A 27,121-nucleotide genomic window follows, 5' to 3' on the forward strand; every position below is an offset into this window, starting at 1 on the left:
AGCCTTAACTACAACTGGGAAGAACGAATTACTTGTTAAGACCGAATACTGCTTGATTGGAATGTGTCAGTAGAGACTTCACTTTTCTTGCATTATTTCTTACGCGTCATGCTAACTTCTCTTTTTGTTGGAACAGTCACAATGGTTTTTTAAAGTTTGAATGGAACAAAAAATATTCAACTGGTTGATATCCTCAGTCTGGGAATGACCAATGGAACGGAAAATTCCCGGAATTTCCAAATTTCTGGGAAAAAGGACAACAGGTTGTCCATATATTTGATTCTGCACCGGAAATTTAGGTTGAATAGTCCGGTAGTAATTTTGAATGGGCGATAGAAACAATGGTCTTTTGACGGTCTTGACAAAAAGGACACGAAGAGGCCCCGGGAACAAATCTGTTTGCCTGTGGACAAATGGATGCTGGCCGCTGTTCCCCCCGTGCCAGGCAACTTTTATAACCCAGCGTGCTGTTCTAACGTTCAATGTGTCCATGGCGTTCTTTCGAAATCTCAGAAGCGAGCTGACTTGAAAGAAAATCTTTCCAGCAAACGTGATACGGCTTCAATTGAGTCGGAGGTGCACTGGCAGGATAGGTATGCATCTCTACTTTGTTTCTATGAAGGAATTGGGACACTAGGGATGATTTCAACGGATTTATTCCGTTTCGTGCTTCGGGCATTGCTGAAATACTGTTCGGCCTTTCGTTACACTTAGCAGTAGAGACCCGAATGACGCTAAGTCACCGAAATCGCTTCGAACCGGCTTGAAAAGCTGGTAAATGACAAAGAATACAAGTAGAAACAGGGTAAGTTGATTTTATTGAGAAAACGATGTCAGTTTCTACCATTTTACCCAAATCCGTTGTATTCCCGTACAAATCCTTTTAATTTAACGGTTTGGGCTGCCTGTGGGTGGGAAACTGTGTGCCCAGCATGCATTCGGGTCCAGTCCTTTTTTTCTACAAGCCAGTCATGTATGATGAACCATAGTGTCTACAGCTACACAAGATGGCGGACAGGCGATGATGTTTGGCGATTCTATGAAAGCAGTATTTCTTCAGCTAATAACTCTGTGACAAAATGATCAGAGATGACGAAAAAGATGCAGTTCTGAGCAAAATTATTGAAAAGCTACATAAAAGCTCGCTCTTCTTGGAAATGAAAGCAGATTTGCAGGTAACTAGTGCAGTGCATATTTTTAAGGGCTAGATTCTAGAATACCCGGCCACTAAAATCTAGAACTTAATTAAAAACCTGCTACTGCAGTCCCGCAGTCATCTAATTTGCATCCACTACGGGATTGTGGACCGCGGTAGCACTCCAGTTTAATACATTCCTCGTTCTTTTATCCATCCACTTCGGGACTGCGGACCGCGGTAGCACTCCAATACTTATTCATCTGTTGAGCGCGGTAGCACGGACCACGGGTTTCAGAGTAATGCACCTCGCGAGTGGACGGGTATTAGGTAATTGCTCCTTTTTAAGCTTTAGTTTTAGTTTAATTATTTTCTAAGCTTATACTAAACTTAACCAAGCTTATATGTTACCCTCCCCAGGTAAACATCCAGTTTCCTAGTTCTAACAAAAATACCTTTTCCACAAGCAGTTGTAAAATGTTGTCCCAGTCCCTTAATTAAGATAAGCTTATATCGATTTAAAACTATAGTATAAGCTTAAAATAACTTCCATGGGCTTCAACAGAACCACCACAACAACAACAACCTTTATTTCCTCATGGCTGATAAGAAAAATTATTAGTTACATTCTTTTGAAGTAAAATCTGGTAATTAAAAGTGCTTTGAATAATTTTGAAGAAGTGATTAAGGACCACCAATTTCTAGTTTTATAACATAGAGGGCAAAATTACTGAATGCTGATTGGTCGAGACAGAGGGCATTTTTTTGTTAATTTTTGCTCGAAGGAGGGCAAAATCACTTTTAAATGATTGGCCTACAAGTTGCCTAGCAATGCCTTGCAAGCAAAATTGTTGCAAAAATGGCGTTCATTTTGAGAAAGTTGACAATGAATTTTTTGAAGAACTAAAAGAAATGAGCGAAAAAGAAAACACAAAGAAGAGCACAGAGTATTGGAAAAAACGTTTTCAAAAAGTGGGCGACTGAAAGAAATGTGAATGCAAATCTAGAAGAGTATAAGTGCGATGTCCTCGACCAAACGCTCTCACAGTTTCATGCTGAGTTGTGAAAAGAAAACGGGATGACTACGAACCGGATTCCCTCAAAGTGATACAGGCGGCGATGGAAAGATATTTAAGGTTACTTATAGGGAAGAAAGGTCAGTTATAGGAGAGTGAGTGAGTGAAGGTGTCATAATCCAATTTATGCGGGACTGTGTTGACATATTACGCCGCAAAACTCGAATTACCGGCAAATTTGCATATTTTCGTTTACACCGTGTTCGTCACATATCACGGCGTTGTATGTAAAATTTTACTGTGAAACAGCGTTCCATTTTGGATTCAAGCATTGCATAAAAGGTTGTTATGAAGAAAGCGAAACTAGAAAAGTCGCCTTGGGTGAAAGTTAAGAAAAAACCGCGGCCAAAGAAGGTTGAAAAATCATTTGACGAAGCCAAACAACTTCAGCTGGCGAGAGGGACAAGGGATCTTGGTACAACCAGTCAGATTTTCTTTCAAACCCATCCTCGTCGAAAGATATCGGGGCAAGCCGGATAAAAATAGCTGCCTCGGCAGCAGAGAAATTTGTCAGGACGAGAAATCGAATAGTGGAGAGTCGAACATCAGTTTGGAGTCCGAAATTGACATGATGCCGGCGACAATCCAGCCACTTTCACCGTTGTTGACCGGCAGAAAAGCGAACCTCAGCGCGCAGCCTCGTGTACTGATAGCGGTGAGAAGTGCGTGTCTCGTGTCAACTCTGCTGGGGCTGCCAGTTTCATGTTCTGCGTCTATCTGCCGTTTTCTTCTTTGTTTTGGTTCTCGTGCCAGACTTAACTTTTCCCATATAATAAAAGAAATCGCTTTACAATATTACAGTAACACTAAATGCTTCTGTGGGAATTCCAATTGTTTTTTTATCTACTGAACTCCCCATGGGAATGCTTCTTTGTGTTTGATTGGCCAGCAGCGTGAGCGTGTTGACAAGTATTTTACTGAGGTGCGAAAACTCTGAAAATGTTTCAAGGCCGAAAAGACGGCTTTTGTTTTTGCGCGAATTCCCCATTTGGCCAAAATGGTCATCAGATATTAATGCATCAAAGTGTGTCAGGCTTTTACGAAATTCAAAATATTTTTCCCGTGACGTGTTAACATCCGACGCGACTACAAAAATTTTCCATTGTCCATCTTTAGGATGGGTTTTCTCACAAACCAATAGGAATAAAGAAAAAGCCTGACACACTTTGTTAGCCTATTATCTCCTGATTGATATTGTGCAGTCTGTTTGGTTGTGCGCCTTTACTTGACAGTGGGTAATTCAGTTAACCCTTTAAGCCCCGATAGTGCCATATGGCACAAGATGCAATTACATGCTCAATATTCAGTCAATTTGCGTTAAATTTGCACAACTAAAAGATCTTAGAAAGATCTGCACATAGAAGGCATAATATCATGCCCCCCTCCTATACAAGACTTGATTTACCACCCCTGCAACTTTTGGAACTTTTTATCTTTGTACTTTTTAGGCCAGGTTAATATCTGACAACAACCAATGCACTGAGAGCTGCAAATTAAGCTATAGTTTAGGGACACACCCAATCTGTACAAGGAACAGGAAATTTTTAAACGTTTTTATTTTTTCATTTTGGGCACTTGTCAATTCAATCTGTGACCTCTTCCATTTCTTTTGGTGTGATTTATAGCATACCCCAGAAAATACCTTTCAAATGGTATATCACATGTGGTCTTCCTGGTTCATAGTTACCGATTTAGAAAAATTTGGCATTTCCCTCGGGGCTTAAAGGGTTAAGTACACGTCGCTAGTATTGAGTTTGCAGGCCTCTGAGCGCTTATGTATCCAACAAAATAAAAAAACATCGATTTTTTCGCAAACTTCAATTTATCAGCTTTACAGTGATATATAGTTTTCCGTGGTTTTATTGAAAGCAGTGCGCGTACGCTAGATTTCCCTGAAGGCACTCACGAAACATGGCAAAGCCGTGCCCAAAATCCATTATCCGACATAGAGAGTTCATTAACTCCAGAAAAGTACTCGAAGGGGAACTAAGAGAGCGAGGAAAAGGAAAGCGGCCGAATAGATCAAAAAGTTTGACCAAAGAAGAGGAAGAGGTCCTATGGCAGAACGGCCAGCTTGGTAGTGGGACAGTTAGTGGGACTCCTCGTGCACTTATTAACACGATTTGGTGGTTGATGACCCCCGACTTTGGCCTACGAGGAAGACAAGAGCATCACCAGATGAAAGTGGAAGATTTTACCCTGCAACACGACGATGATGGAACTGAATTTCTTACTTTTGAAGAAGGTCTCACAAAGACGAGGCAAAAACCAACTAGTTACCCCCAAAATGTTTGCCACAGGCAATGAGGAAAGATGCCCAGTCATGCTGTTTAAGCTATATCTGGAGAAGCGTCCAAAAAAAATGAAAACGAGCGGTCCGTTCTACCTTTCATTAATCGACAAACCCATTTCAAGCATCTGGCTCAAGAAAACGCCGATGGGCAAAAACACTATAAACACTATCATAAAAAAAAAATGAAAGAAAACTCACCTCTGAAGGAACTTTGTCCACAAAAGAAGATCACTAATCACAATGCCAGGAAAACCATTGTCAAGAAGCTGAAAAGTTCCGGCGTCCCGAAGTGTGAAATAAAGAATATTATAGGCCACGCTTTGGCTCAAGGACTCGATGATTACGACTCTGGAGACGAGCGAGAACAGCAAATGATTTCAAGAATCATTGACAACAATGGTGCAGGTCCTTCAAGAGGCATTCTGAGTCAGCTGTACCCTGCAAATTCCTCCATATCCACACTTGCATGTGCTCCGGGCCACGTTTACAATTTCAGCAACTGTAGCGTCACTTTGAATATTGCCGGGAATGATGCGGTCCAAAAAAGTTCAAGCGATATAAGCGTCGACACAAGTGTATCTTCATTGAAGAATCAGATTCTGAGTGACTTTTCAATGCTTTGAAAAGGCATTGACTTTATATTTTTAATGATGAAATTTTGATAGCAGGCCTGGTTGTTAATGTTCCAGATGGCATCGTTGTGAAAAAATAAAATTTCATTTAGCTCATTTGTGCGTTTATGGTTGATTGATCCAAAATGAACACAAATGGCTTCCTAAGAAATTACGTAAGAACGCGTGCTTTAAGGAATAAGAGAAATTTTGCCCTCTATGTTATAAACAAGTAATCGCATGATTCCTCGTAAAATTAAGGATAAATATCACTTTTTTTACAGAAGTTGCAGAAATTGCCCTGGTCATTGCGCGACTTGGGCTATTTCTGCAACTTCTGAAAACACGCATGATATTAACCCTATTAATTTTACTTGGCCTCATGCGATTGCCTATACTAATTTGAAGTTCTGCGTCACTTTCCATTTGTAGCCAGTGTACTAGCTGAAGCAAAGGTACATGTAGTACTTTGATCTTAATATAAGTTGAGTGTTTGTTTCTTTTCATAAAGAAAGAAGTAGCAAAGCCTCATATTCATGTCTCAGACATGAAGCGTAGTATTCAAACCTACCTCAGAGAGTCTGGCTGGGAGGTCAAGATACAGAATGCTGTCTATTCTCAAATAATGAGGTATGTTTGTTTGTGAGCAAGACTGGCCTAAGTATGTATGTATGTATACACAGCTTTTTATAACCATTAAGTACATGTACCTAGCCTTCTATGCAGATGATCTTTGGGCTCGTCAGGCATTCATTCCTCCCCCATGGATGTTGTTTGTGGGAGAGGAATGAATGTGTGATGAGACCAAAGAATGTTTGTAGTAGGAGGCTATTACTGGTAACTACCTGGCTCTTAATTATTTTCATGTTATTGAAAACATGCAAGGCTACGTTCACACTAGATTCAGTACCGCTCAAATGAAAGTTGACAGTCTTGACTCGATGCTCGCGAGAATTGAGTATCGAGTATCGAGTCGACCGTTGAGACTTGATACTCGATACATGTCAGAATCACTGAACCGAAGCATTCATGATTATTCGTAGTTACGAGAAAACAATTTATTTCTCAAGGCATGAACAATTGCAGAGGCCAGTCGCTCCACAAATGCAGAAACTGCAACGGCCAGTGCAACGGATCAGGCACCGTGGAATCAATTTGTCTGCAAAACGTTAACTTACGTTTTGCCAGCCTAGAAATATGTAGTTCCTGGTGAAAATATCCAGTTGTTTACACTAAAATAGATAGGTTTTGTACCAGAGCAGGCCCATAAAAGAATTGTTATTTCTGTTCACATAGCATTAGCTTGAAATTGGCACATTAAAAACTGATCTAGTACAAAGTGTCCCTCTTTTGACAAGAGAGCAGCATATTATCACTCCAGCAAAAATACATTGTATGATATACAAATTTTCAGTGTGTGGTGTGGACCTTAAGGCTAAGAAAATATTATTTTTGTATTTGTATGTTTCTTTCCATAGTTACACTGTACATGTAAAAGCATTGAGATGAATTTAAATAAGGTGACCAAATATTCTTAATTAAACCATTTCTGGATTGTTTGATTGTTAACCCTAGTAGGAGGTGGGGGGTGGGGGGAAGCACTCAGAATTTTTGGTGGGGATGTACAGCTCGGTTCTCAAATCCTGACCCTATTTCAGACCAAAATATGTAATTTTCTGGTAGCCCTTTTCAGGCCTGGCCTCTAAAATAATTGATACCTGTTTTAGGCCTACTTTCTAAAAGTGAATATATACCTATTTCAGATCAAAACTCAGCTCACAAACCATACCCCTTGCTGCTATACAAACCTATGTAACTTCAATAGGGGAGTACCCCACTCCCTGGGTAGTCACAAAGGGCCTATAATATACATGTTATGTACAATCATGTAGTTATCCCGTATGGACGAACGACTATGTACAGTATAGACTTCATTCAATCTATTTTCTGTTTGGTTTGTATTTTACTAGCTTACCAGCATCTCCCACATCTGATATTCCTCAGAACCAAGTAAAGGAACCATTAGCATTCATACGTAAGGCTCAGGTATGTTAGGCTTTGCAGAGAGGGGCCACAATGTTTATAAAACCTTGTAATGGATTGGCATCCTATTCAAGGGGAGCATACATGTTCCAAAATTAATGCACTTAATTAAGGACAGTGCCTACTAATACCGAAGTATTTTTGCGTGGTTTATGACTTTGTGGGAAAAGCAGATCATAGCAAGGGCTATTGGAATTCAAAACGAAAATTGGGGGTAGCCTGGATGCATTTTTTTAGAGATAATTAAGCTGCAAAGCAGTAAAATACAAAGCAATGTATGGCGTTTTTTTTTTCCAAATTGAAGCTTAGTTATTATCTCTGAAAAATGCATGGTTACCCCCAATTTTCCTTTTGGATACCAAAAGCACTTGCTAAGTTGCAAAAATATCCCTGTATTAGTAGGCACCATCCATAGGAAACTTGAGTATCACAAGATTCGCAGAACGTATGGGCACTTAACAATAGTAGGCACTGTCCTTAAAAGGCAGGGAGTTTAACGAGGAATTGTAGGGATGCATAAAGACCAATTCATAATTGAGGGGCTGAAAGTTGTATGCCACATTTCACTGACTCTATATTCTTCATCATTTGGGCTATTTTATTTTGTAGATGAACTGGGAAAAGAGGATTGTGAAGAGCATTAACAGCATGTGTACGGAATTATCACTTCCACTGGCAAGAAAGGTCAGTATAAATTTACATTGTATCATTCCCTTCGTTGATATTACTCATCGCTTGCTCTATTTTACTCCTACGGGCTCAAAACTGGAAAATCTAATTTCCTAGATGTTTTTTTTTGTAAAGTATTAAAAGGGTGATCATCATCATCATCATCATCATCATCATCATCATCATCATCATCATCATCATCATCACAAGATACTTTAAGTTGAAGTGGGTTAGTCATCAGAGCTGTTTTAGAATTTTGGAAGGGTTAAAGAAAAGTTGCAGAGAAAATGGAAGAAAAATGCAACTTTGAAAAACAGATCAGATGGGTCACAACATTTTTTTGCGCAACTGTTAAAAGTTAGAAGCAATATTGTTACCTCCTAATGAACAAAATACTTCATCATCATTAAGCTCCCTGCATTCCAATTAGATGCTGTAGGAATAGAGAAATACATGAAGAATAAGCTGTATTTAGCATTATGCTATTTCTTATTAAAAGACATTGTAATGCTAATTCACATTTTTGTAGAGATCAACTGCAGACCAGGCTCACATGTCTTCAAAGTTTGAAACTTTGGGAGGTGAACTAGATGAAAAACGTAAGTTGGTACCCTCACTAAACCTACATTAGGGACCTTAAACCGCGACAATGGCAACAGCAACAAAAAAGTCCCTGGAAAATATAACTTTATTTCTTTTGTGTGTCACTTCGCAATTATTTTAACTCGCTCAACTTTTACAAAAATTGGCGAACTATCCAGGAACCAAATTGGTAGGAGTGGCGTACAAGTTAAGAAAGAAAATGAAAACTTCACTGTCGTCCATTGACATTCTCCACAAAACCTTAAATCTGGTCATTTCCTGTTGTTGTTTGGCAGAGGACGGCAAAGAAATGTACCAAAATGTAAAACTCATATGCAGAGTGATTGTTTTTGCTCATTAACTCCTATTGTTTTGCGGCGTTGTCATTGCCATTGCCGTTGTCCTTGCTAGCTCCCTATTGATGTAATTGGGGGTGGGGTGGGTGTAATCCTTGAATTTTTTAAGGGGATTTGCAATCCAGTCCTCCAATCCCTGACCCTATTTCAAACCAGATAATTATTAATTTTCCCATACTGGTTTTCAGCCTTGAGACCAAATTTATAAATGTATGCTGTTTAAAATGAATACTCATTTTCAGGCTAAAACAACTCAAAATCCCTACCCCTTGGGGACATAACACATCCCTATATGGCTAAGAGAGAGTATCCCTTCCCCAAGGGATTTGATACAATATGCCATGGATGCAAATAAAAATTAACATTTTTGTGAAAATTAATAAAAATATTATTATCATATTGTTTCACTCAATGTCATTTTTTTTTCAATATGTACATAGTTTCAGTTGTTTGACCAGATGCTTGCACTTCATCATCACTTAATTAACATTACTTAAAAACTAAATAATTCTTTAATTGTCAACCTGTTTTGTCAAATAGAAAGTGATTTGTTCTTACTTGCATTTCTCAGAGATGGAAAAAATAAAGCCAGTTTATGCTCCAAAAGACTTTTTTGAGGTAAGTGTCACCACTTACTTCGAACTCAGTTTCTTCATAGAATACAAGTTTAAAAAAAAAGTCATTTGCATGCTATTTCAATTCCTGAATTTAGATTTTTTGATGTGCACAGATGTATCCAATATTAATATTACGTTTCTAAAATCATCTTGCAGGCCCTCATTAGCATAGAAAATCCAAGTTTTACTCCACTTCGAAAGACACCAAGGTATTTTTTTTTTGTTTTTCTCTGTACATTAACATGTTGCCAAAGCACATATTGGATAACAGCTTGAAGTATGTATCAGAATATGATATCTACACCAAGGGTGCATTAGATTGACAAGCTATTCCAGAATGGGAATACGTACAATGAAAATGACAAAAAAATGCCTGATGAATAAGACTGGTTTTTATAGTTACTGGAGTACAAAATCACTCTTTATTACCATGTGTCAGGGAAAGTTTGCAGAAATACAATGTACAGTATGTATGAATATTTGAGAAATATTAGCTTTCGTTAAATACTACAAAATAATTAATTTACAACAAATGTATGGTTTGGTGGTAAGATTTGACACCCAGCCATACATTCTTTGTAAAATTGTAATACTTTGAAAATTCATTTCTCAAAAAGTAATTGACGTATCCTGCTTAAAAAAATTTTTCCAAGAGTACAAACTAAAGGTTAAGTTTACCAAGCTCTTTCAATTTATGTAAAGTAAGAGTGCATGTATTTACACAGCCCAAGCCCAAGGACAATACCCAAATGTTACAAAGATTTGATGATAGTTTTGGCTAAAATATAACGCTTCGCATGGGATTTTCATTAATATATGGAAATCTCATACAAATCCTTATATTTAAGACAGATCTAATTTCTGTTAGTATTACTCCACCATGCTAATGATTGGGTAGGGCTACATGTATCTTAGATTGAGCTTGGGCTGCCTGTGGTATTTATAGCTAAATTTGTTGTTTAATAATATGCTAATGTCTGGTATGAAGGATAAATAATATTATGCAAACAGAGATCTGCCTATGTGACCCCACTCTACAATATCCTCCATAGCCTAAATTACTGTTGACCCCTGGAGGTAGACATTGAACTGCAGGGTTGGGAACTACACTGTACTGGATAGCTCTTGTGCTGGCACCAAAAATATATTGGATAGGGCTTTAATTTGTTCACACACAAAACGCCAATTTTGGATCAATTTTTGCTCCAGAGCGATGCTGTGCTGCTTCGGTCATGAAAGTGAATCGTCACATTTCCTATAGGTTTTTATGACACTTTCTTGAGTAGTGTGAACAGAGATTCGAACCGAAACAGAAATCAACAACGAGGAGCAAGGAGTGGATTCTAGTGGAAAGATGCCAGTGGTTTTGGGCCAGTTCTGTTCACACTAGGCCGAAGTATTTTTCACAATGGCATAAAATGCTATCCAGCATTGTATAGAGTGACATAGTCTAAATTTTGACAGTGCTTGTCATATGAGTGATTGACCTAAAGCACTGCACCAAAAACATTGGCAATTTGTACTTGTCCAGGAAGATTTGACACTTGTGTAGGCGAGTCGGTGAGTGCTAATTTCCATCCCTGCAACTATGCCACAAACCCTTCAAAGAATTTCTTACCAGAACTTTTATATCCAGAGGGCCTGAAGACTTTTATTACAGGGTTGAAACCAGTGGTGATTTGCCACTGTTTCCAGAGCACATTGACTAAATACTAAATATTTGATTTTTCATATCTAATTACTGCACAGTTCAATCAAAGGCTGGGGTTTAATCAAGGTCCAGCTGTACACAAAATCTCTCCAAGAAATGGTAAGTTGTGTGGAATGTTATTTGAAGTAACATTTGAAGAATTTTTCCTGCTCTATATTGTTTGTGTGCACTCCGTCTTGTAATCTAAGTAGGAGGGTCATGTAACTCCCTTTAGGGAGCTAAATTTGCAAGTAAGAGAGAGCCGAAACAAGCAGCACGGCTTTGTGGGCACGTAAGATATCATGGGTACCCTACGTTTATCGGGCGATGTGTTTCAATGGACGTGATGCAGGATTGGTCTTCTCAGTCACAGCAGACTGTGTGCAGTCCTCTTCATAGACCAACCTTATTAGTGCACGTAGCATTCTTTTCTGAGACAGACAGTAACTAGGGACACTCTCTTCCCCCTCCCTTCTCTATTTTATAATAACTGTCAAATTTATTTAACGCTCATTAGCTATAACAGGTTTTTCAATAAGAGGAATACAGGTGGACAGCTGATGCCACCATTGCTCTCCTTCGCATCTGGGTTACGAAACAAATCTTGTACCATCACTTTTTAAATCATATATCACACGTTCGACATTCCAATCCTAGCAGTATGCAGGATGTTTGTCCCATGAACCTAGTTTAATGGCCCCAGCTCCCACGAGTCTCCTGTAGCTCAGTGGTAGAGCATCCGAACTAGTAATCGGAAGGTCTTAGGTTCGACTCCTGATAGGAGCACTCGGCTTTCTTTTTTCCGAGTATGCCTGTGTCACTTTCTAGAATGATACATCATTCTTAAAACAAGTCTTATCATTTTTAGACATTTCAACGTTAACGTTTTAAATAGGTGCCATTCTTGACTTCCTTCAAATAGCGTTGCTTTATTCTTGATGGGTGTTACATTTATCTGTGGGCCACACTTAAGCCTGGTTTTCACCAGCGACGGAAGAACAGACGCAAGCACAAGCACAAGGATCAAATTTTTCCTTTTCTTGCGTCGCGTTCGTTTTCACTTGACATAAAGCTCTTATGCTTGTGCTTGTGCTTGTGCTTGCATTATTGCTTGCGTCGCTAGTGGAAACCAGGCTTTGCTGAGTTGAGTGCATTTACAATTCAATTTTCAATACTCAATTCTCACGAGAATCGAGTCATTGACTTTCAACTTGCATTTGTATACATCCTCAGTGACCCAGCAGTCAGTCAGTCAGTCAGTCAGTCAGTCAGTCAGTCAGTCAGTCAGTCAGGGAGCGGGGGATATGATGCGATGAAAGTTCTTACTGTAACACTAACTTTTAATATATACTTCCAAATAGAAAACAGCTTACAAAGAACTAGATGCAGGAAATCTTCACAGTGGAGTTGACGATGCTTTGCTTGAGAGCGCATCTACAGGTGTGTTAACAACTGAATACCTTGTTACAAATCCCTTCCCAGAGCTGCTGTCATCCATCAACTTATTTCTTTAGAGCGGTTTTCAATTGAGTGCCGTAAAACCGAAACCAACAGACGCAAACAGGGCAATGAACCAATCAGAATTCAAAGCAAATACATGTAACCGGCGCCAAGCGCGGGAAAACACGTGAGAGCGAGGCACGATTGGTTTTGGTTTTACATTTTATTGGTTGAGAAAGTGTCGCGAGTTTTGTCAACCAATCACAGAGCGTAGTAAAACAAAGCCAAAGCCAACGTGCAATTACTTTCGACACTCAATTGAAAATCTTTCTATACCGTGGAATCTCGATAATTCGAACCCTGGATTTTTCGAAACTCCCGATTCTTCGAACCAAAAATTGTTTCCCTTGGATTGCTTCAGTCAGATTTTTTAGCCCGATTTTTCGAACCAAATTCAGTTTCCCTAGGAGGTTTGAAAAATCAGTATTCCATTGCATGTAATCTGACCAAATTCCTAGCCTACCTCCCGGGACAAGCCTCTTGTGTGCAACATGACAAAATCACATACTAGCTGTAATCATTCAATTCCCCCTTATGCAGATTAGCCTAACCTCAAATTCGCAGGTGTATCCTAACTTGATATTGCTGTGATTTTACATCAGACGCATTTCCAGCTGAGTGGAACAAGATAGGAAGGAAAGGTGAGTAGTTTTGGACTTAATTGAAATATAGTGTAGAACCTCGCAATAACGGCCACTGACTTAGGGACGGAATTTTCCAGTCATTGAAAAGATGTGGAGGTTAGGGGGAGATTTTGGATTAGGAGATTTGTATCTGGTTGCTCTTAAAGAAATGTAATTTTACAATGACTGTCAAATGTCCGCGCGCTGATTGGCCTGTAGCTATTGTCTATAGCGTAAGATTACAGGCAATAAATATGACGCCGTCAGATGTAACGAGCACGCTTTCTCAAAGGGAAATACAGCTTTTTCTATTTTATTGTAAAAAAAAACAAAACCACGGCAGTTTTCTATCGTCTATTTAACAATAATTCCACGAGCGTGCGTTGGATATGAGATCGAGTTGGCCATAATCATCTCATATCCAACAAGCGTGAGTGGAATAATTGTTTTATTAAAAACAATCAAGAAATATTGCTAGATTTTGCAGATTTCGCTTTGCAAGTACAATTAAAAGACAATTTAATGGTCTCTATTTCTCGGGCATGGTATAATGGGTCATATACCATGGCCGCTAAGCCAATCAAATTGCTTGTTAAGGTGATTCCGTTGAATTGCATTGCGCATCCTTGCTGCGCATAATTTTTCGCGTCATTTAGCGCGCGCACGAGCGCGCGCACGCAGAACATTACGGGATTTCCTTGAGGTTAAGCTCGGCAGGAAAATAAATGGTCCTTTTCTTCTAAACGAGCACGGTGACCCCCATTTTTTAATGCATCAATTTAAATGTCATACGGGTGGCCACTATATATCGCAATTTAAAGAAAAGTTTAATACTCTACTTTGAGATATTTTTATTTGAGTGCTTTAAAAAGCACGTACTTAGGTAGTGCTGCTTACGTGCACACGCAGCAAAATCTTTGAATTCTTTCATAATCTTAATTCCAGTTCAATGAAAATAGTTTGTTGTGTAAGATTAAAGTAAATTTTGTTGAACTGCTTCGATATTTTAATGCAAGAAATTAATTTTTCTAGAAATGATAGTTCCCTTTTCTGATTACTAGCGCTTCTAATATTAACCTCGTAGGTCATCTATTTACTATAATAGCCATCCAGGTTGCACAAAAACGAGCACGGTGACCCCCATTTTTTATTGCATTTTTGTAATGCTCATAACATAGTCATAAACTGGACCAAGTCTTAGACAATTTTAAATACTCCTTCTTTTTCAGCGGAATCACCTTAATAAAAGAGTATAGACCATAGAAAACTGCCGTTGATTTGTTAAATCTCAAACATTGTGTGTATTTCAACAGTAATTCAGAATGGAAGTACATTAGCTGCAAGACAGTATGCGAAGTATGGCTGCCCCGCTGGACTAAGGATGGATTTGTGGAAACTCATTCTGGGATATGCAGTTGATGGTCTGGTATGTAAGCCACAAATTCAATCTCTTGAGTAGATTTTGACGCCAAAAGATATTTCTGAAGTTTGGAAGTGTTTATTTTCATTTTGCCTTCTACTGAGCTCGACAGTTGGTTTATAAATCGTGTAGCATACTACACGATTCTCCTTTCAACCATACGACACGAGTCTCCTTTCAACCAACATGAACAACAACAAAACAAACAAAAAAAAAACAACAACTAACCGCACCTTTCTTGCGCGCATGATAGGGCTTGACATCGTTTGGGTGATTTCTCGCACTTCGTAGTCACTATGGTATTACGCTCTCCCGCGGTTGACATCGCTGGTATGTTTTCTCACGCTTAAGGCGCTGTTACACGCGATGTTTTTCTTTCAACTTGTCTCTCAATTTCGTTGCGCCGTTGTGACAAAAGTTGCACGGATCGTTGCCTAGTGTAACATACCCTGAAATGAACATGCCTCGCAACGTTTTTGTATCGCAGTCACCGTTGCTCGAAGTAGAACCGACTTCTACTTCTCGCAATGATTGCAGCGACAAAAATATTGCGAGACATGCTCATTTCAGAGCATGTTATACTAGGCAATGATTCGTGCAACTTGTATCGCAACAAAATTGCGAGACAAGGTGCAAGAAAAAGTGTCTAGTGCAACAGCACCTTTAGCACAGGTTACATGCTTTCCACCGCTTTACACTGGTTGCATGTTTTTGCTGCGTTATTTGGTTTGTCTTGATAAGCTTGTATAGAGCCTGAACATGTCATAACTCTAGTGTGGGTTTTACCATTTGTTACCACAAGAAAGGCGTTCAGAGACGCTAGTTCACTGTGTTCCATTATGGGCGATTCTTTGTATTTTCGCAGGACCTGTTGTATTTTCAGCAGCTGAAGCAGTATGTTATTGACTATGACATGCTGGTGGATAGCCTCATCACCAAGGTAACCCTTGTTATTATAAACTGCAGAATCCCGCTGTCTCAAACCTTTTATATTATATATACACTGTACTATACCGTTTTGGAGCTGTTTTCAACTGAGTTTCGAAATAAATTGCAAATCTTCTATGGTTCAGCTTTACTACGATTTGTAATTGGTTATAGCAAAACTCGTGACACCTTCTCAACCAATGAGAACTGAGCAAAACCAAAACCAGTCATAACTCCCACGCGCGCACGAATTTCCCGCCCTTCTGTGACGCCGGTTGCGTGTGTTTGTTTCGAATTCTGATTGGTTCATTGTGCGATTTACGCCCGTTGCGATTGGACAGAGTAAGTACTTTGGCTTTGGTTCTATACGACACTCAACTGAAAACCGCTCTTATAGAGTACGTTTCACCAGTGCGACTGAGTAAATAGACAAGCAAATAGCCAAATTACTTTTTTTTTTACGCACATATACCTTAAAATATCCTAAACATTCCTTATCTAATTTAGTGCACTTTTTACATAAAAATTTCAAATATATGTTCTAAAAAATATCCTAAACATTCCCTATCTAGTTTAGTGCGGGCTTAATATAAAAATTCAAAATCAAATACATGCTGAATAAGGAAAAAACGATTGAGTTAAGACATGTCCGTGCAAAACAGAATCGAAATGGGTCGGAATTTTAGTCAAAAAGGTTTACAGTTATATTTTGTTAGTTGGCACCATTTAAAACCGTCGAGAGTAATTCAGGACGTTTGTTTTACGATCACAATTGAATGGAACTGCCAAAGTTGAGCTCAACTGAAAGACTTCCCTTAGACTTTCCGTTCTTTGGTAAGATGGTGGAAAGCGCATTTGCAAATATGCAGCTTCGCTGCACGCGCGATAGAGAAAACACTACAGGGTAGCTTGTTTTCGCGCTTACTAAATTCTAGTTGGCGATTTCGTTTGCTTGCACGACGTACTTGTTAAAAAAGGAGCGAGATCAAAGTCAAATAAACAAACAAGCATTTTTTTTAGGAAAGTCTCTGTGAATTCAACAGTCATGTGGAGGTCTAAATTTTGTGAGGCAGAATGTTTGAGATTCCACAGTATTCGTGGACTAATGATTAACCGTGACTTTAAAGCAATAAACCTTAAATTGTTTCCCGTGTAGGTATTCCTTTCCGTGGCGGTTTTCCCTATTGTTCAGATACCGTACTGCATTGTTGTGGTGCACATATTGTTCATCATACATTTCTTCGTTTGCTCGTGCGAAATCTTGTTCATATCCATGTTGAAACTCTGCTTTTCCTTGGTAATCAGCAAATCTAAATGATTCTTGAAGCTTTGAAGTGTAGTAGGTCACCGTGTTTCCAAATTTCTTGAGAAGTCGTAGAATTTTCGTAGCCAAGCAGTACGGAACGTAGACGGAAATTACCACAGATGCTGCAGCGATCAGTATGGGGAAAAGAACAGTCAGAAAACAGCCAAATGCCACGAAAAATACTCCCGCCGTTGATGTAAGTGTGGCATAGAGAGTAATGAACAGGGAGCCACCAACAAAGGCTCCAAAAATGATAAACGGAAGAAAACCAAAGGCGATTGTAAAGCCAAGGAAAAGAGAGATGAATGGACGACTCTGGATAAATCTGTTGGTTTGTCTCAGGGCGCGAGCAGCGCGGCAGTTTTTCAGTTTATCAACATGTTGATTTATGTAGCGAAGTTTTGGAGCAAGCCGTGGAAACAGAAAGTCGATGTTTTCGACCTCATTCATGGCGAGGAAACTAAAAGAGAAAAAAAATAAAAGATGATTAGGGCAGTGTTCTGTCGTGTGGTAAAACCTCTAAGCTTGCGTTCAAATGATCGCGAGTGTCACGCGAGTCTGCCTTTTCTGAAGTTTCCTTTTTGTCACCTCCAGCTAGATTTTACTTACCCGTGTTAGTCCACAGTTATCGCCCCCTTTTCCTTCTCAGTAGCTTTATAACACGATCTCTTTCTTAAACAATTGGACGTCCTTGAATATAGTCTTTCCCTTCTTGAAAATGTCGCAAATTTAGCGCAATTTAATTTGGTAATCAAGATCGTTGTTATTTGTGACGTATAATACTAACATGATGACATTACGTCATTTCGAGGCTGCATGTTACGTCACACTATATTACGCTTACTTTAAATTTAGCAAGTTATTCGGAAGGCATTGCCAAGAATGTGATTCGCTTTTATTCCAATTCTTTTTACTGCACTAACAGGAAGTGTCTAAATTTCTAAATTAAGTAGCCACATTTTTGTATTGGTATTGTTTTGTCGGTGCTTTTGTTGCGATGCCTCGACAACTGACTTAACAAAGATTATGATGATATTTAGTGTAGCAAAACTATCCAGGAGCTCAATTCTTATGGGATACAAGGAACACATTTTTACTCCGCCATCATTATAATGCCGTAATATCTTAGAATCGAATTCAGTTTTGTGTTGAGATTCAACCTTTTTTTCCCGTTAAGCAAGGACGCTTGATCACTGAAGTTTGAAGTTTTAGTTGTCGTATACGTGTACGATTTGTACCCCAAAACGTCTTCAATTTAGCAGCAAAATGTTTGATTTCTCATTTTCTAAACGAATATGCCGACACAAACGGTGCCTGGAAAAACGTGAAGTTCTAAACTTTTGCGGATCTTTACGTCTACTAGATCCCAACTAACTGCCACGGTGCCAGTCTCGGTTTATAAACCAATTACAAAGCAGAATTCAAGACGACACTACAGCTTTAAAGGGAGTGTGGAAGCTGGGGCACATGTGTAGTAGAGTCCGGTTAAGACTAAATTGTATACAACTCGTCGCGGGATTTTTGCTTTTCCGTCATTACAAAAGCTTTCGAAAATATCGCTACAAACAGCTTCTTTTACTACTAAATAACTTTTGTAAATAAAAAAAATCAGCTAACTTGCCGAAGGTTAATGCGATTCAAACAGATTAAAACAGCTTCCTGAACTCTCCGACGGTATTTGAAAAAGTTGGGCTAACGTTTTCAAAGGGCTTTTCGTCAACTCGCGCATGCGCCTGGGGTGACATATTTCCTTTATCATGTTAGCTTTTTGAACGCATTCAAAAAGGTCACTGGATAGTGACGTACTCACGTGGCATGAGATAAAAATGTAGCTACTGGTGGAGCAGATGAATCTGCTAAACTTTCATTGAATGTTGTAACGTGATGTCTTCTCTTTTCCAGGATGTAAAACTGACCTCTTCGAATGATGACGACTACTTTGTTTTTGAAGATGTCCTCATTCAAGTAAGGTTTAAATAAGTAAAAACTGATGATAAAGGGTGTTATTAAAAACTAAACCATTGTATAATGCAATTCCAGGGATTTGATTGGCTTATCGGCCATGGTATATGAGCCATTATACCATGCCCGAGAAATAGCGACCATTAAATTGTCTTCTGGTTGTTCTTGCAAAACGAAATCAGCAAGATCTAGCCGCGAAATTTCTTTATTGTTTTTAATAATTCAATTATTCCACTCGCGCTTGTTGGATATGAGACGATAGCCTCGTTGGCTGTCTATCTTCTCATATCCAACGCACGCTCGTGGAATAATTGTTAACTAGCTTCCAAAGAAACTGTGATGCTGCGTCGGTGGGGGAGTGGAAACGAATATTTGGTTTTATAGATTTTATTGTTTTTCTCGCACTCTGATTGGCTTCTCAAACTCTGGATAGTATCTGCTATTCACCTTCACTTCAGTGAGTAATTGTTAATTATCAAATGTGTAATAAGGTACGTACATAGGCCACCGTAAGTAGATTAAATTGTAGTACTTGCCTGTGGTGCTGTTTATTCTGCTGTTCAAGGTGATTGAGTCTGTGTATGGTATCCTAAAGTGTGACCATTAAGGTGAACGCTACTGAACAGGGTTGTTCTATGGTATTTTGCTAAAAAAAATAAGTCGATTCTATCTTTTGAGCCTGTTAATGACCAAAAGTACCGTCTTGTACTGCTTTTTATTTCACAATAATTTTTAAATTTGTCCCGTCCCTGAGACGAAAGGATTTACAGTAATTATTAATGAAGGACGAACCACTAAAACTAAGTTAACGAAAACAAATTTATTTCGCAGGCTCTTCTTGTTTTCAGTAGAGATACGTCTATCCTGCAGCATTTTGAACAGTCCAGCGCCACCCCTCCGAAGTCGTACATTCGAGGTAAGTACTCTCAGTCTGGAAAGAAAAAACTTCTTTGGAAGGAAACCCATTTCTGCCTCAATAGTCATCGCTTAGCGCTATTGCGCATGTGTATATGATGCTGACTGAACAAACACAGCGGCAAAATGAGTGCGCATGCTCGTCACGCGTGAGCAATCATGGCGGCATTTTTAAAATTTCCATTGTTTGTTTTCGTTTCGCGGGGATAAACCCAAATCAAAATAGATAAGGTTGCCCCTTTTAAGGAAAGGTTCTTTCGAACTTTGTCCATCACATATCTTGATCAACAAGAAAAATATTGTGGTAACAGGTGTGAATCTGCCGATGGAAGTGGAGCATTCGTAATCGATTCTCCCTCGAATCACAAATCTGCGGGGCATGCGCACCGATTTTGCCGCTGTGTTGACTGTTCATACAATCAGCTTACTGATTACACGACCCCAACTGGAGGCTTGACAGCTTGGAAACGAGGAGGAATTCGGTTATTCCAGCCACAAATGTATTGTGGCCTGATTCTAATCCCGAAGATAATGGCATATGTGAGATGATTTTGTTGGCTTTCGTCGCCGAGGGCTTCTCTCTGGGTTTGACAATCTCGTTCCCAGGTTCTCTCCTCTTGCTCTCTATAACGCGACGAGGAGAGGCCCTGGGAACGAGATTATGGGTTTGGTACTCCGAGTTTTTTCCTTCCTCAGCGACCAACATTTCTAAATTCCAACTCGATCCGAAATCCGATCGCCACAGGGTTGTAAGTCTTTAGACTGTTTCAGTGTCGCCCTGGCCTCGTTAAATATCAAAAACTCTATTTGTTTAAATTTTAAGCCCGCTCTCTGCATTACCTTCGTGTTATATCTTTGGATGAGAATTGTTGCACCACCTTGTCTTTCTCCCCGCAGAAACTTAAACTTTCCAGTGGCCTAATATTCTACCGTCTGAGTAATGCTTTTGACAGGAGCCAGTTGAATAAAACGTATCGTTGGACGCCACTGACAACGTCACTGATTTGGACTAGACTGAAAGTCTGACGTTCAGAACTCACGTATTTCGTTCTTAGTCCCAATGCGCACGAACGATGAGGAGGAATGCAACTCCGGTTTTTTTCATCAAATTTGACGTGGACATTAACGAAGCAGTAGCAGTCTTTTTCACGAAAATTAGTCTACCAGTGTCGAGAAAAATATAATAATGCTGGTTGATGTTACTGACTCATTGCTTTCTTTCTTGCAGGCAAACTTGGTGTTCAAGATTACGCTGTTGTTTACCCTCCCAACGGTAAGGGCAATTAATCAGCAACTACAATAAAGAATTGCACCATACCTTTGTTGGGCTGTTGTGTTTATAGCGGGCTATGAGGAACAAAGCCTTAATGTTTCTTTGTCTTTTTTTATTTTCTTTGCCGATGCAGGTTTTATACCATTCCATGGATTTTCTTTGTATGGTAAGTTCTTACGAGTAGATCTTGTCTTCATCATGGCCTAAACTTACAACAGTTTCGCGATAAACTGAATACTGGAGTTTTGTAATTGGTACCAGATGAGATCGGATTGTCTTGTTTAGCAGGAGAAACATGCATAGTAAAGGGATGGAATTAGCCTTTGCCACCTCTAGAAACGTGTCCTTTAACCAAGAAAGAGAGTTGATTGTGTTATTTTACTAATGCCAGATGTAGACGGAGAATTTCTTCAGCGTCATTCGTGGTTTTCGTTGGGCCGATCAATAAAATGTCTTAGTTAAAGTCCATAAACTACGAAACTGGATGAGCTACAGCCTGCAAAGTTTACGTCTTATCGTGGTCTGACCCAACTCTTTAGGCTAAGGTGTTATGAACGTGTCAGTTTAAGCCATGTTCAACTTTTTTAAAGGTTGTTTTCGCTTTGTACTTTGTTGCAGCGGCTCCACTGGGGTTTGTCTGTGCGCAGGCGCCGCAGCTATACTATCTTTTCAAACAAATTTACACTAGGTGAGTGCTTATATGAAGTGAAATACTGACAGCCTCTTACTTTCGCCTGTGGGTGGGCTCGTTAAGGTGGGGGTACACCTGAATTTGGATAGAATTTTCAGAGGTTTAAGGAAGGAATAGAAGAAAGAAAATGATTTTTGGAACACTAACAGACAGTTGATACCCACGCAAGAGCACCTCAGGTTGCTAGTGGACTAACTTGGTATCCGTCTATTAATTATTAACTACAAATTCTAATTTTAAAACTTCACTAAATCTTCAATATTTCTTATTTCTCTTAATTTTACTACTCTTTTGAGAAAAACTATCTCCTCCCAAATATACCTAAAAATCACCCAAAAATTTACAAAACACCCCAAAACATTGATTTGTGTAATGAGCATAGGGTTTTGTATTGCTTGAAATGCGAACGAGATATTTCCGTTGAACCGATTTTAAGGTGATTCCATCGAAAGAACGTTTGTAATGAGAATTTTTTGAAAATCTCTACAGATGTTAAGTACATCTAGTACATCAGAAAAATAAAATAAAAAGAGGGGGTCACCGTGCTTGTTTTCACCCTAGAGGGCTGTGGTATCTCACTATTTTCTAGGCATGTGACCTCAATATTAAAAGAGCTAGTCTTCAGCGAGAAGTGCCCACTACTTCCAGAAAGTTAGTACTGACAATGAAATACTAGCATTTTTCTTATAACAGTACTGTAACTTTGTAGTAAAACGCCATAAAGTGGCTAAATAAATTAATCCCATGGCATAATAGGGGACATTCGAGCGGTTGCACGCTTCCCGCGAAAAGTCCAAAATTGATCGTAGTAGTGATTCCACAATAATTTTTCGAAATTGAATAATAAAAAATTATTGAAACTAGGATATAACTTAGAGAGTCGTATTTTCTTTAATTTCGTTGAATAAAAAATGGGGGTCACCGTGCTCGTTTAGAAGAAACGGACCATTTATTTTCCTGCCGAGCTTAACCTCAAGGAAATCCCGCAATGTTGTGCGTGCGCGCGCTCGTGCGCGCGCTAAATGACGCGAAAAATTATGCGCAGCAAGGATGCGCAATGCAATTCAGTGGAATCACCTTAAGCGGCGTGAAAACGTGAAAACGACTTTCATGTAGACCCCCGCCTTAATGGGAAGTTATAGGCGAGTGGCGCGAACCATAAGAGGCATGGGAAGGGGGAGGGGCGCTCCCTTTGTTTGCGATTGTTGTGCCCTTTGCCATATTCCAAGTCCTGAAGTACGTCGTGAACAAAATAAAAGACCGATAGCAATGTAGACCAGGCAAAGAACAACAACAGAACAGACTTTGTGTTCAGAACATCACCCCGATATTTCTTGCGACGTAGAGACTGATCACATGCTGGAATTACTTCCTTGGTACTGTTGAGTAAGCTGAGTTTGAAGCAGATATGTCAATTCCATCGGAACTTGCTTTAGATTTTTGTTTTCCTTCTTCTTTGAGATATGAATTCGAAGAAACTTTTCAAAAATTGTGAAAATGATGAAAAGCTTAGAGCAAATACTTCAGACAGTGGTCAACGAGAACTACAAAAACTGCGTGTTAGGAGAATTCCGGTTTCATTTTCTTGGCTCGAGTTCTGATTGGTTCATTATGCTTCAGCGGTTTTGTTTTTGTTGATTGGCCAAGAGTAATCACCTCCTTTTCATGTTTTCTTTTCTTTGTTTTGTTTGACTCTTTCCGGACTTGTCACTTCATAAGATGGAGTTACTGAGTCATAATTAGGCTGCCCTGAAACAACCATTTTCTTAACGAAACTCTTCTTCCTTTTCTAACACGTTTCTGGCATCTTTTCCTTCTAGGTATTTCTTCCGTCTTCACACAATGTCCTCACATCCTCAGGTAATGAGCTTTGTGGTGATAGAGTACCAATATTTCATTCATATACGTGTAATACTTGGAGCAGAATATTCAAAATTCCCTCGAAGGAGTTGATTTTAGGTTACGTAAGACGTGAGTTCCCGACGGAGGACAAATGTAACAATCACGATATGTTTTGGCGGGAAACCATTGGAATCCTCGACGGACGCTGTACTTTATGGCGGCAAACAACTAAACGCTGTGACGGTTGCACCACGTTGTCTTAACCAGCGGGAAAATTGCTTCGTTTAGAAACCGTGGAATACCGCTAAATATGCAATAATTGTCAAGCCCTACTAATTGTTGTGTTCTTGTCATTCAATAGAAACTATGCTATTTGTTCGTACGTTCGTTCGTTCTTTCGTCCTTTCTTTCGTTCTTTCGTTCGTTCGTTCGTTCTTTCGTTTGTTTAGTTATTTATTCTTTTTTCCTACAGGGAATCTTGTCGCTGTGTGTGCTGTTTGAGAACCTTCTTCAAACTCACGAGCCTGCGCTGTTTTATCACCTTAAGGAAGCTGGAGCGCATCCGTGAGTAACTTCGGTAACTTTGATCTCTAAAAGAGAAGGTCTTTTGAAATAAAGCTTATTAACATTTAAGATTTTTTGGCGAACGTTTGTTTCGATCAAACCTGAAAGCACAATGATGTAATAGTTAGCACTGTTGCAAGCACAGTCCCCTATTTTTTTCCGTTTGTCGCCGACCGTGTTAAATCACCAAGTAAATTCAGTGAAAATGTGATTAGAGTACAGGCCCCAGTTGTTCAAAGACCGTATAACTTTATCCAGTGGATAAGTCACTATCCGACAGTTTCAATCTGTGCAAAGATTTCAGTATTTCCTCTCGTACAAGCAAATATACACACTCTAACCACAGTTAAGTTTGAGAGTGTACGAAAACCTTGGACAACGTTTAACGTGAAGTATATTTTAGAACCTGAACAGTGCCTTATCCAGCGGATAAAGTTATCCGGCCTTTGAACAACTGGCGCCAGATGTATAAAAGACTGCAAAAAGTTGTAGAGACGGGCAAAACAGTAGCCGGCCAAGAATTCCGTTGGCTTTTCCACGCAAGACCCTCCAATTCTACTGCGCCAAAAAATCCACGCCGAAAACCTGGGTACTTTTACAGCAAACTGTCCGGAAAGCTACAAAAGATGGGGAGAGGGAGGGGGGTCTTAAACTAGACTAGCATTCTCTACAATTTTTGGGAGAAATGTTCTATAATCGTACTCTCCTAATCGCTTTACATTGCGCAAGTGAAAGTGTTACTGAGTGTGGTGGCGTAGAAGGCCTCGTGACAGAGTTTGACTGTTGACCTGCTTTGAGCGATAGAAATGTTCTTACGTTTGTGTTCAAGTACAAGTTCAAGTTTATTAAGTTTTCCAAAAAGTTACTTACAATGAACACCGCCTGCAAATAGCGAGCTAATCTAGGCAGGCGGTGTTAAGGACATACGTACACGAATTACTAATTGAAGGCGTTAAAAAAGTCAATTTTGAATACATTATATGTCAAAAGAGTAAAAAGTAATGAAAAGTGAAGAAAAATATTATGATTTATGATTGATGTGTTGTGATGCTATCAATTTTATTATTTCGCAGGCTTCGTTTGGTCTTTAACTGGCTAATCTATGCATTCGCGGGCTATTTGGACACGGAGCAGGTTAGAAATCGTTTTCACGATACCACTTTACTGTAGTCTAACCTTAGCCGGCATACAAGTGTTCTCTTTCAATGTCGGCTTTCACGTGAATCGCCGACAGCGCGAATTATACGGACTGTTTTGCAGTCCATGTTAGGTTTGGGAATTTGGTGCTAAAATGTCATACAAACACCAAATTCTCAAACCTGACATGGACTGCAAAACAGTCGGCCTTATAGTAGAAGCGTGTATGGTGTAGTGGTTGTACCTCGGACTTTCGATCGAACTTTTGGTCGGAGGATTGGGAGGTCAGAGGCTGGTGTGTTCATCGTGCTGTTCTCTTTAGCAAAAAAAAAAAACCTTTATTCCACATCTCCGCTGTCTCTCTTCACCCAGGTGTAATGTATATCTCAGATTTATGCACGGCACACTGATGAGCCACCTAGGCCTGGCTCGTTCAATCCGTTGGGCTGTACGGAGATTTATTCCAATAAACGTGACTTTAAATGGAGGTTTCAGTGTACTCTTTGACTGTGTCCTTTGTCATTGGTCTTGTTGTATTGGCATCGTTGATGACTGCTTGAGCGGATTTAATCGAGTGTCACTATTAATTTACGTTTGCTTGAAGTTTGCTTTACTTTCTCTGTGATTGATTTAAATAACGTCTCACTTTGTTTAAGCGAAAACCAATTGTGCCTTTCCCAGTACAGAAATGCACCTAACCCTGATTTTGGGTACTTCATATAAAACAGGTCTTTTTGTCGTTTACATATGACTTCATGTTTGACAGAATTATGTGTGTTTTAGTGAGAAGTAGGGTTAGGGGACACCTTGTAAAGTCTATCATTCAGTTCATGAATCTTATTAGCGTGCATTTCTGGACATATCTCTCCCAGTCGCACGCGTTTTCCTGCGCTTGACACTGGTTACAAGCTTGCCTCTGATTGGCTCATTGTGTTGCTTGCGTCTGTTGGTATTGGCTGCGGATCGGCTTTGGTGAAATAAAAACTGCCTAAAGTAATATTTATTTTCTTCTCTTTAACAGCTGCTTCTTCTCTGGGACAGAATATTTGCCTACGATTCAATGGAATTATTAGCAGGTGCGTTGTTAAGCTTACTTGGCTTCTTGTGTCTTGGCAATCCCCTCCACCGGGTCACAGAAAAGACTGATCCTGAAAGCAGGCATACCTTGCAATTGGTTATGAGCAATTGTACAGCCACAGCTACTTCAGAGCACCTGTGCTGGCTGCTTAACATAGGAGAGGTCATTTTATGGGGAGATCGACTTTATCCGCCAAGCCACTGTTTTTATTTATTTATTTATTTATTTATTTATTCATTTATTTATTCATTGTGTACTCCTTTTTCTCTGATGTTTCTAAGTTTGATACGCGTGGTAAACATCTTAAGTTGACTCTAACATCTTATTTTTCGAAAATTTAAGGTGGCTCTAGACCCTGCTGATAGATTAAAAAAACTTTGCCAAAAAAGTAAACAAACTTACTGATTACAGTTCCAAAGTAAAGAATGTGGGTCACCGGGCTCGTTTTTTAATTGTAACCACCGATTTCCGTCAACCGCCAAATGTAAACAGCCGAATTCATTGCTGCCGTCCAATGGTGTTTGAAAACTCCCTATCTTCACACAACAGATTATTTGGTTGTAAGCACTGGCCGTGTTGGACCGTGTGTACATTGTGTACGACTGTGCCTTTCCTTTTGATTCCTTTTCAGTTCTTGCGATGGCGATCCTGTCTTACCGCCGTACAAATCTTCTTGAGGCGACAAACTTACAAGCAGCCCAGGTCGGTAGTGTTAAATTAGTCCTTTCACACACTTTGTTCAAGCAAAACCGAACTCAACCGCTAAGAGGAAGTGGTCAAAGCTACTATACTCGAACAGGACCCACCAAAC

General features: G+C 39.5%; 1 protein-coding gene across 1 annotated transcript in view; it reads left to right on the forward strand.

Moving 5' to 3' along the window:
* Positions 1-976: 976 nt before the first annotated feature.
* The window catches only part of LOC146485703 (TBC1 domain family member 19-like), a 28,352-nt gene continuing 2,207 nt past the window's right edge, over positions 977-27,121 (forward strand). The window contains exons 1-22 of the mRNA XM_085103031.1: positions 977-1,175; positions 5,627-5,745; positions 7,086-7,161; positions 7,768-7,842; positions 8,357-8,426; positions 9,337-9,383; positions 9,539-9,591; positions 11,132-11,192; positions 12,434-12,512; positions 13,175-13,213; positions 14,509-14,621; positions 15,481-15,555; positions 18,751-18,813; positions 19,642-19,726; positions 20,954-20,998; positions 21,132-21,164; positions 21,617-21,686; positions 23,510-23,549; positions 24,004-24,095; positions 25,169-25,229; positions 26,254-26,308; positions 26,942-27,012. Of these exons, the coding sequence (XP_084959157.1) occupies positions 1,080-1,175; positions 5,627-5,745; positions 7,086-7,161; positions 7,768-7,842; positions 8,357-8,426; positions 9,337-9,383; positions 9,539-9,591; positions 11,132-11,192; positions 12,434-12,512; positions 13,175-13,213; positions 14,509-14,621; positions 15,481-15,555; positions 18,751-18,813; positions 19,642-19,726; positions 20,954-20,998; positions 21,132-21,164; positions 21,617-21,686; positions 23,510-23,549; positions 24,004-24,095; positions 25,169-25,229; positions 26,254-26,308; positions 26,942-27,012 (1,518 nt within the window). The 5' untranslated portion in view covers positions 977-1,079. The remainder of the gene's footprint in view (positions 1,176-5,626; positions 5,746-7,085; positions 7,162-7,767; positions 7,843-8,356; positions 8,427-9,336; positions 9,384-9,538; positions 9,592-11,131; positions 11,193-12,433; positions 12,513-13,174; positions 13,214-14,508; positions 14,622-15,480; positions 15,556-18,750; positions 18,814-19,641; positions 19,727-20,953; positions 20,999-21,131; positions 21,165-21,616; positions 21,687-23,509; positions 23,550-24,003; positions 24,096-25,168; positions 25,230-26,253; positions 26,309-26,941; positions 27,013-27,121) is intronic.

This window comes from Pavona decussata, unplaced genomic scaffold (genome assembly GCF_977016875.1).
Source record: "Pavona decussata unplaced genomic scaffold, jaPavDecu1.1 SCAFFOLD_25, whole genome shotgun sequence".
In the NCBI taxonomy this organism is placed as follows: domain Eukaryota; kingdom Metazoa; phylum Cnidaria; class Anthozoa; order Scleractinia; family Agariciidae; genus Pavona; species Pavona decussata.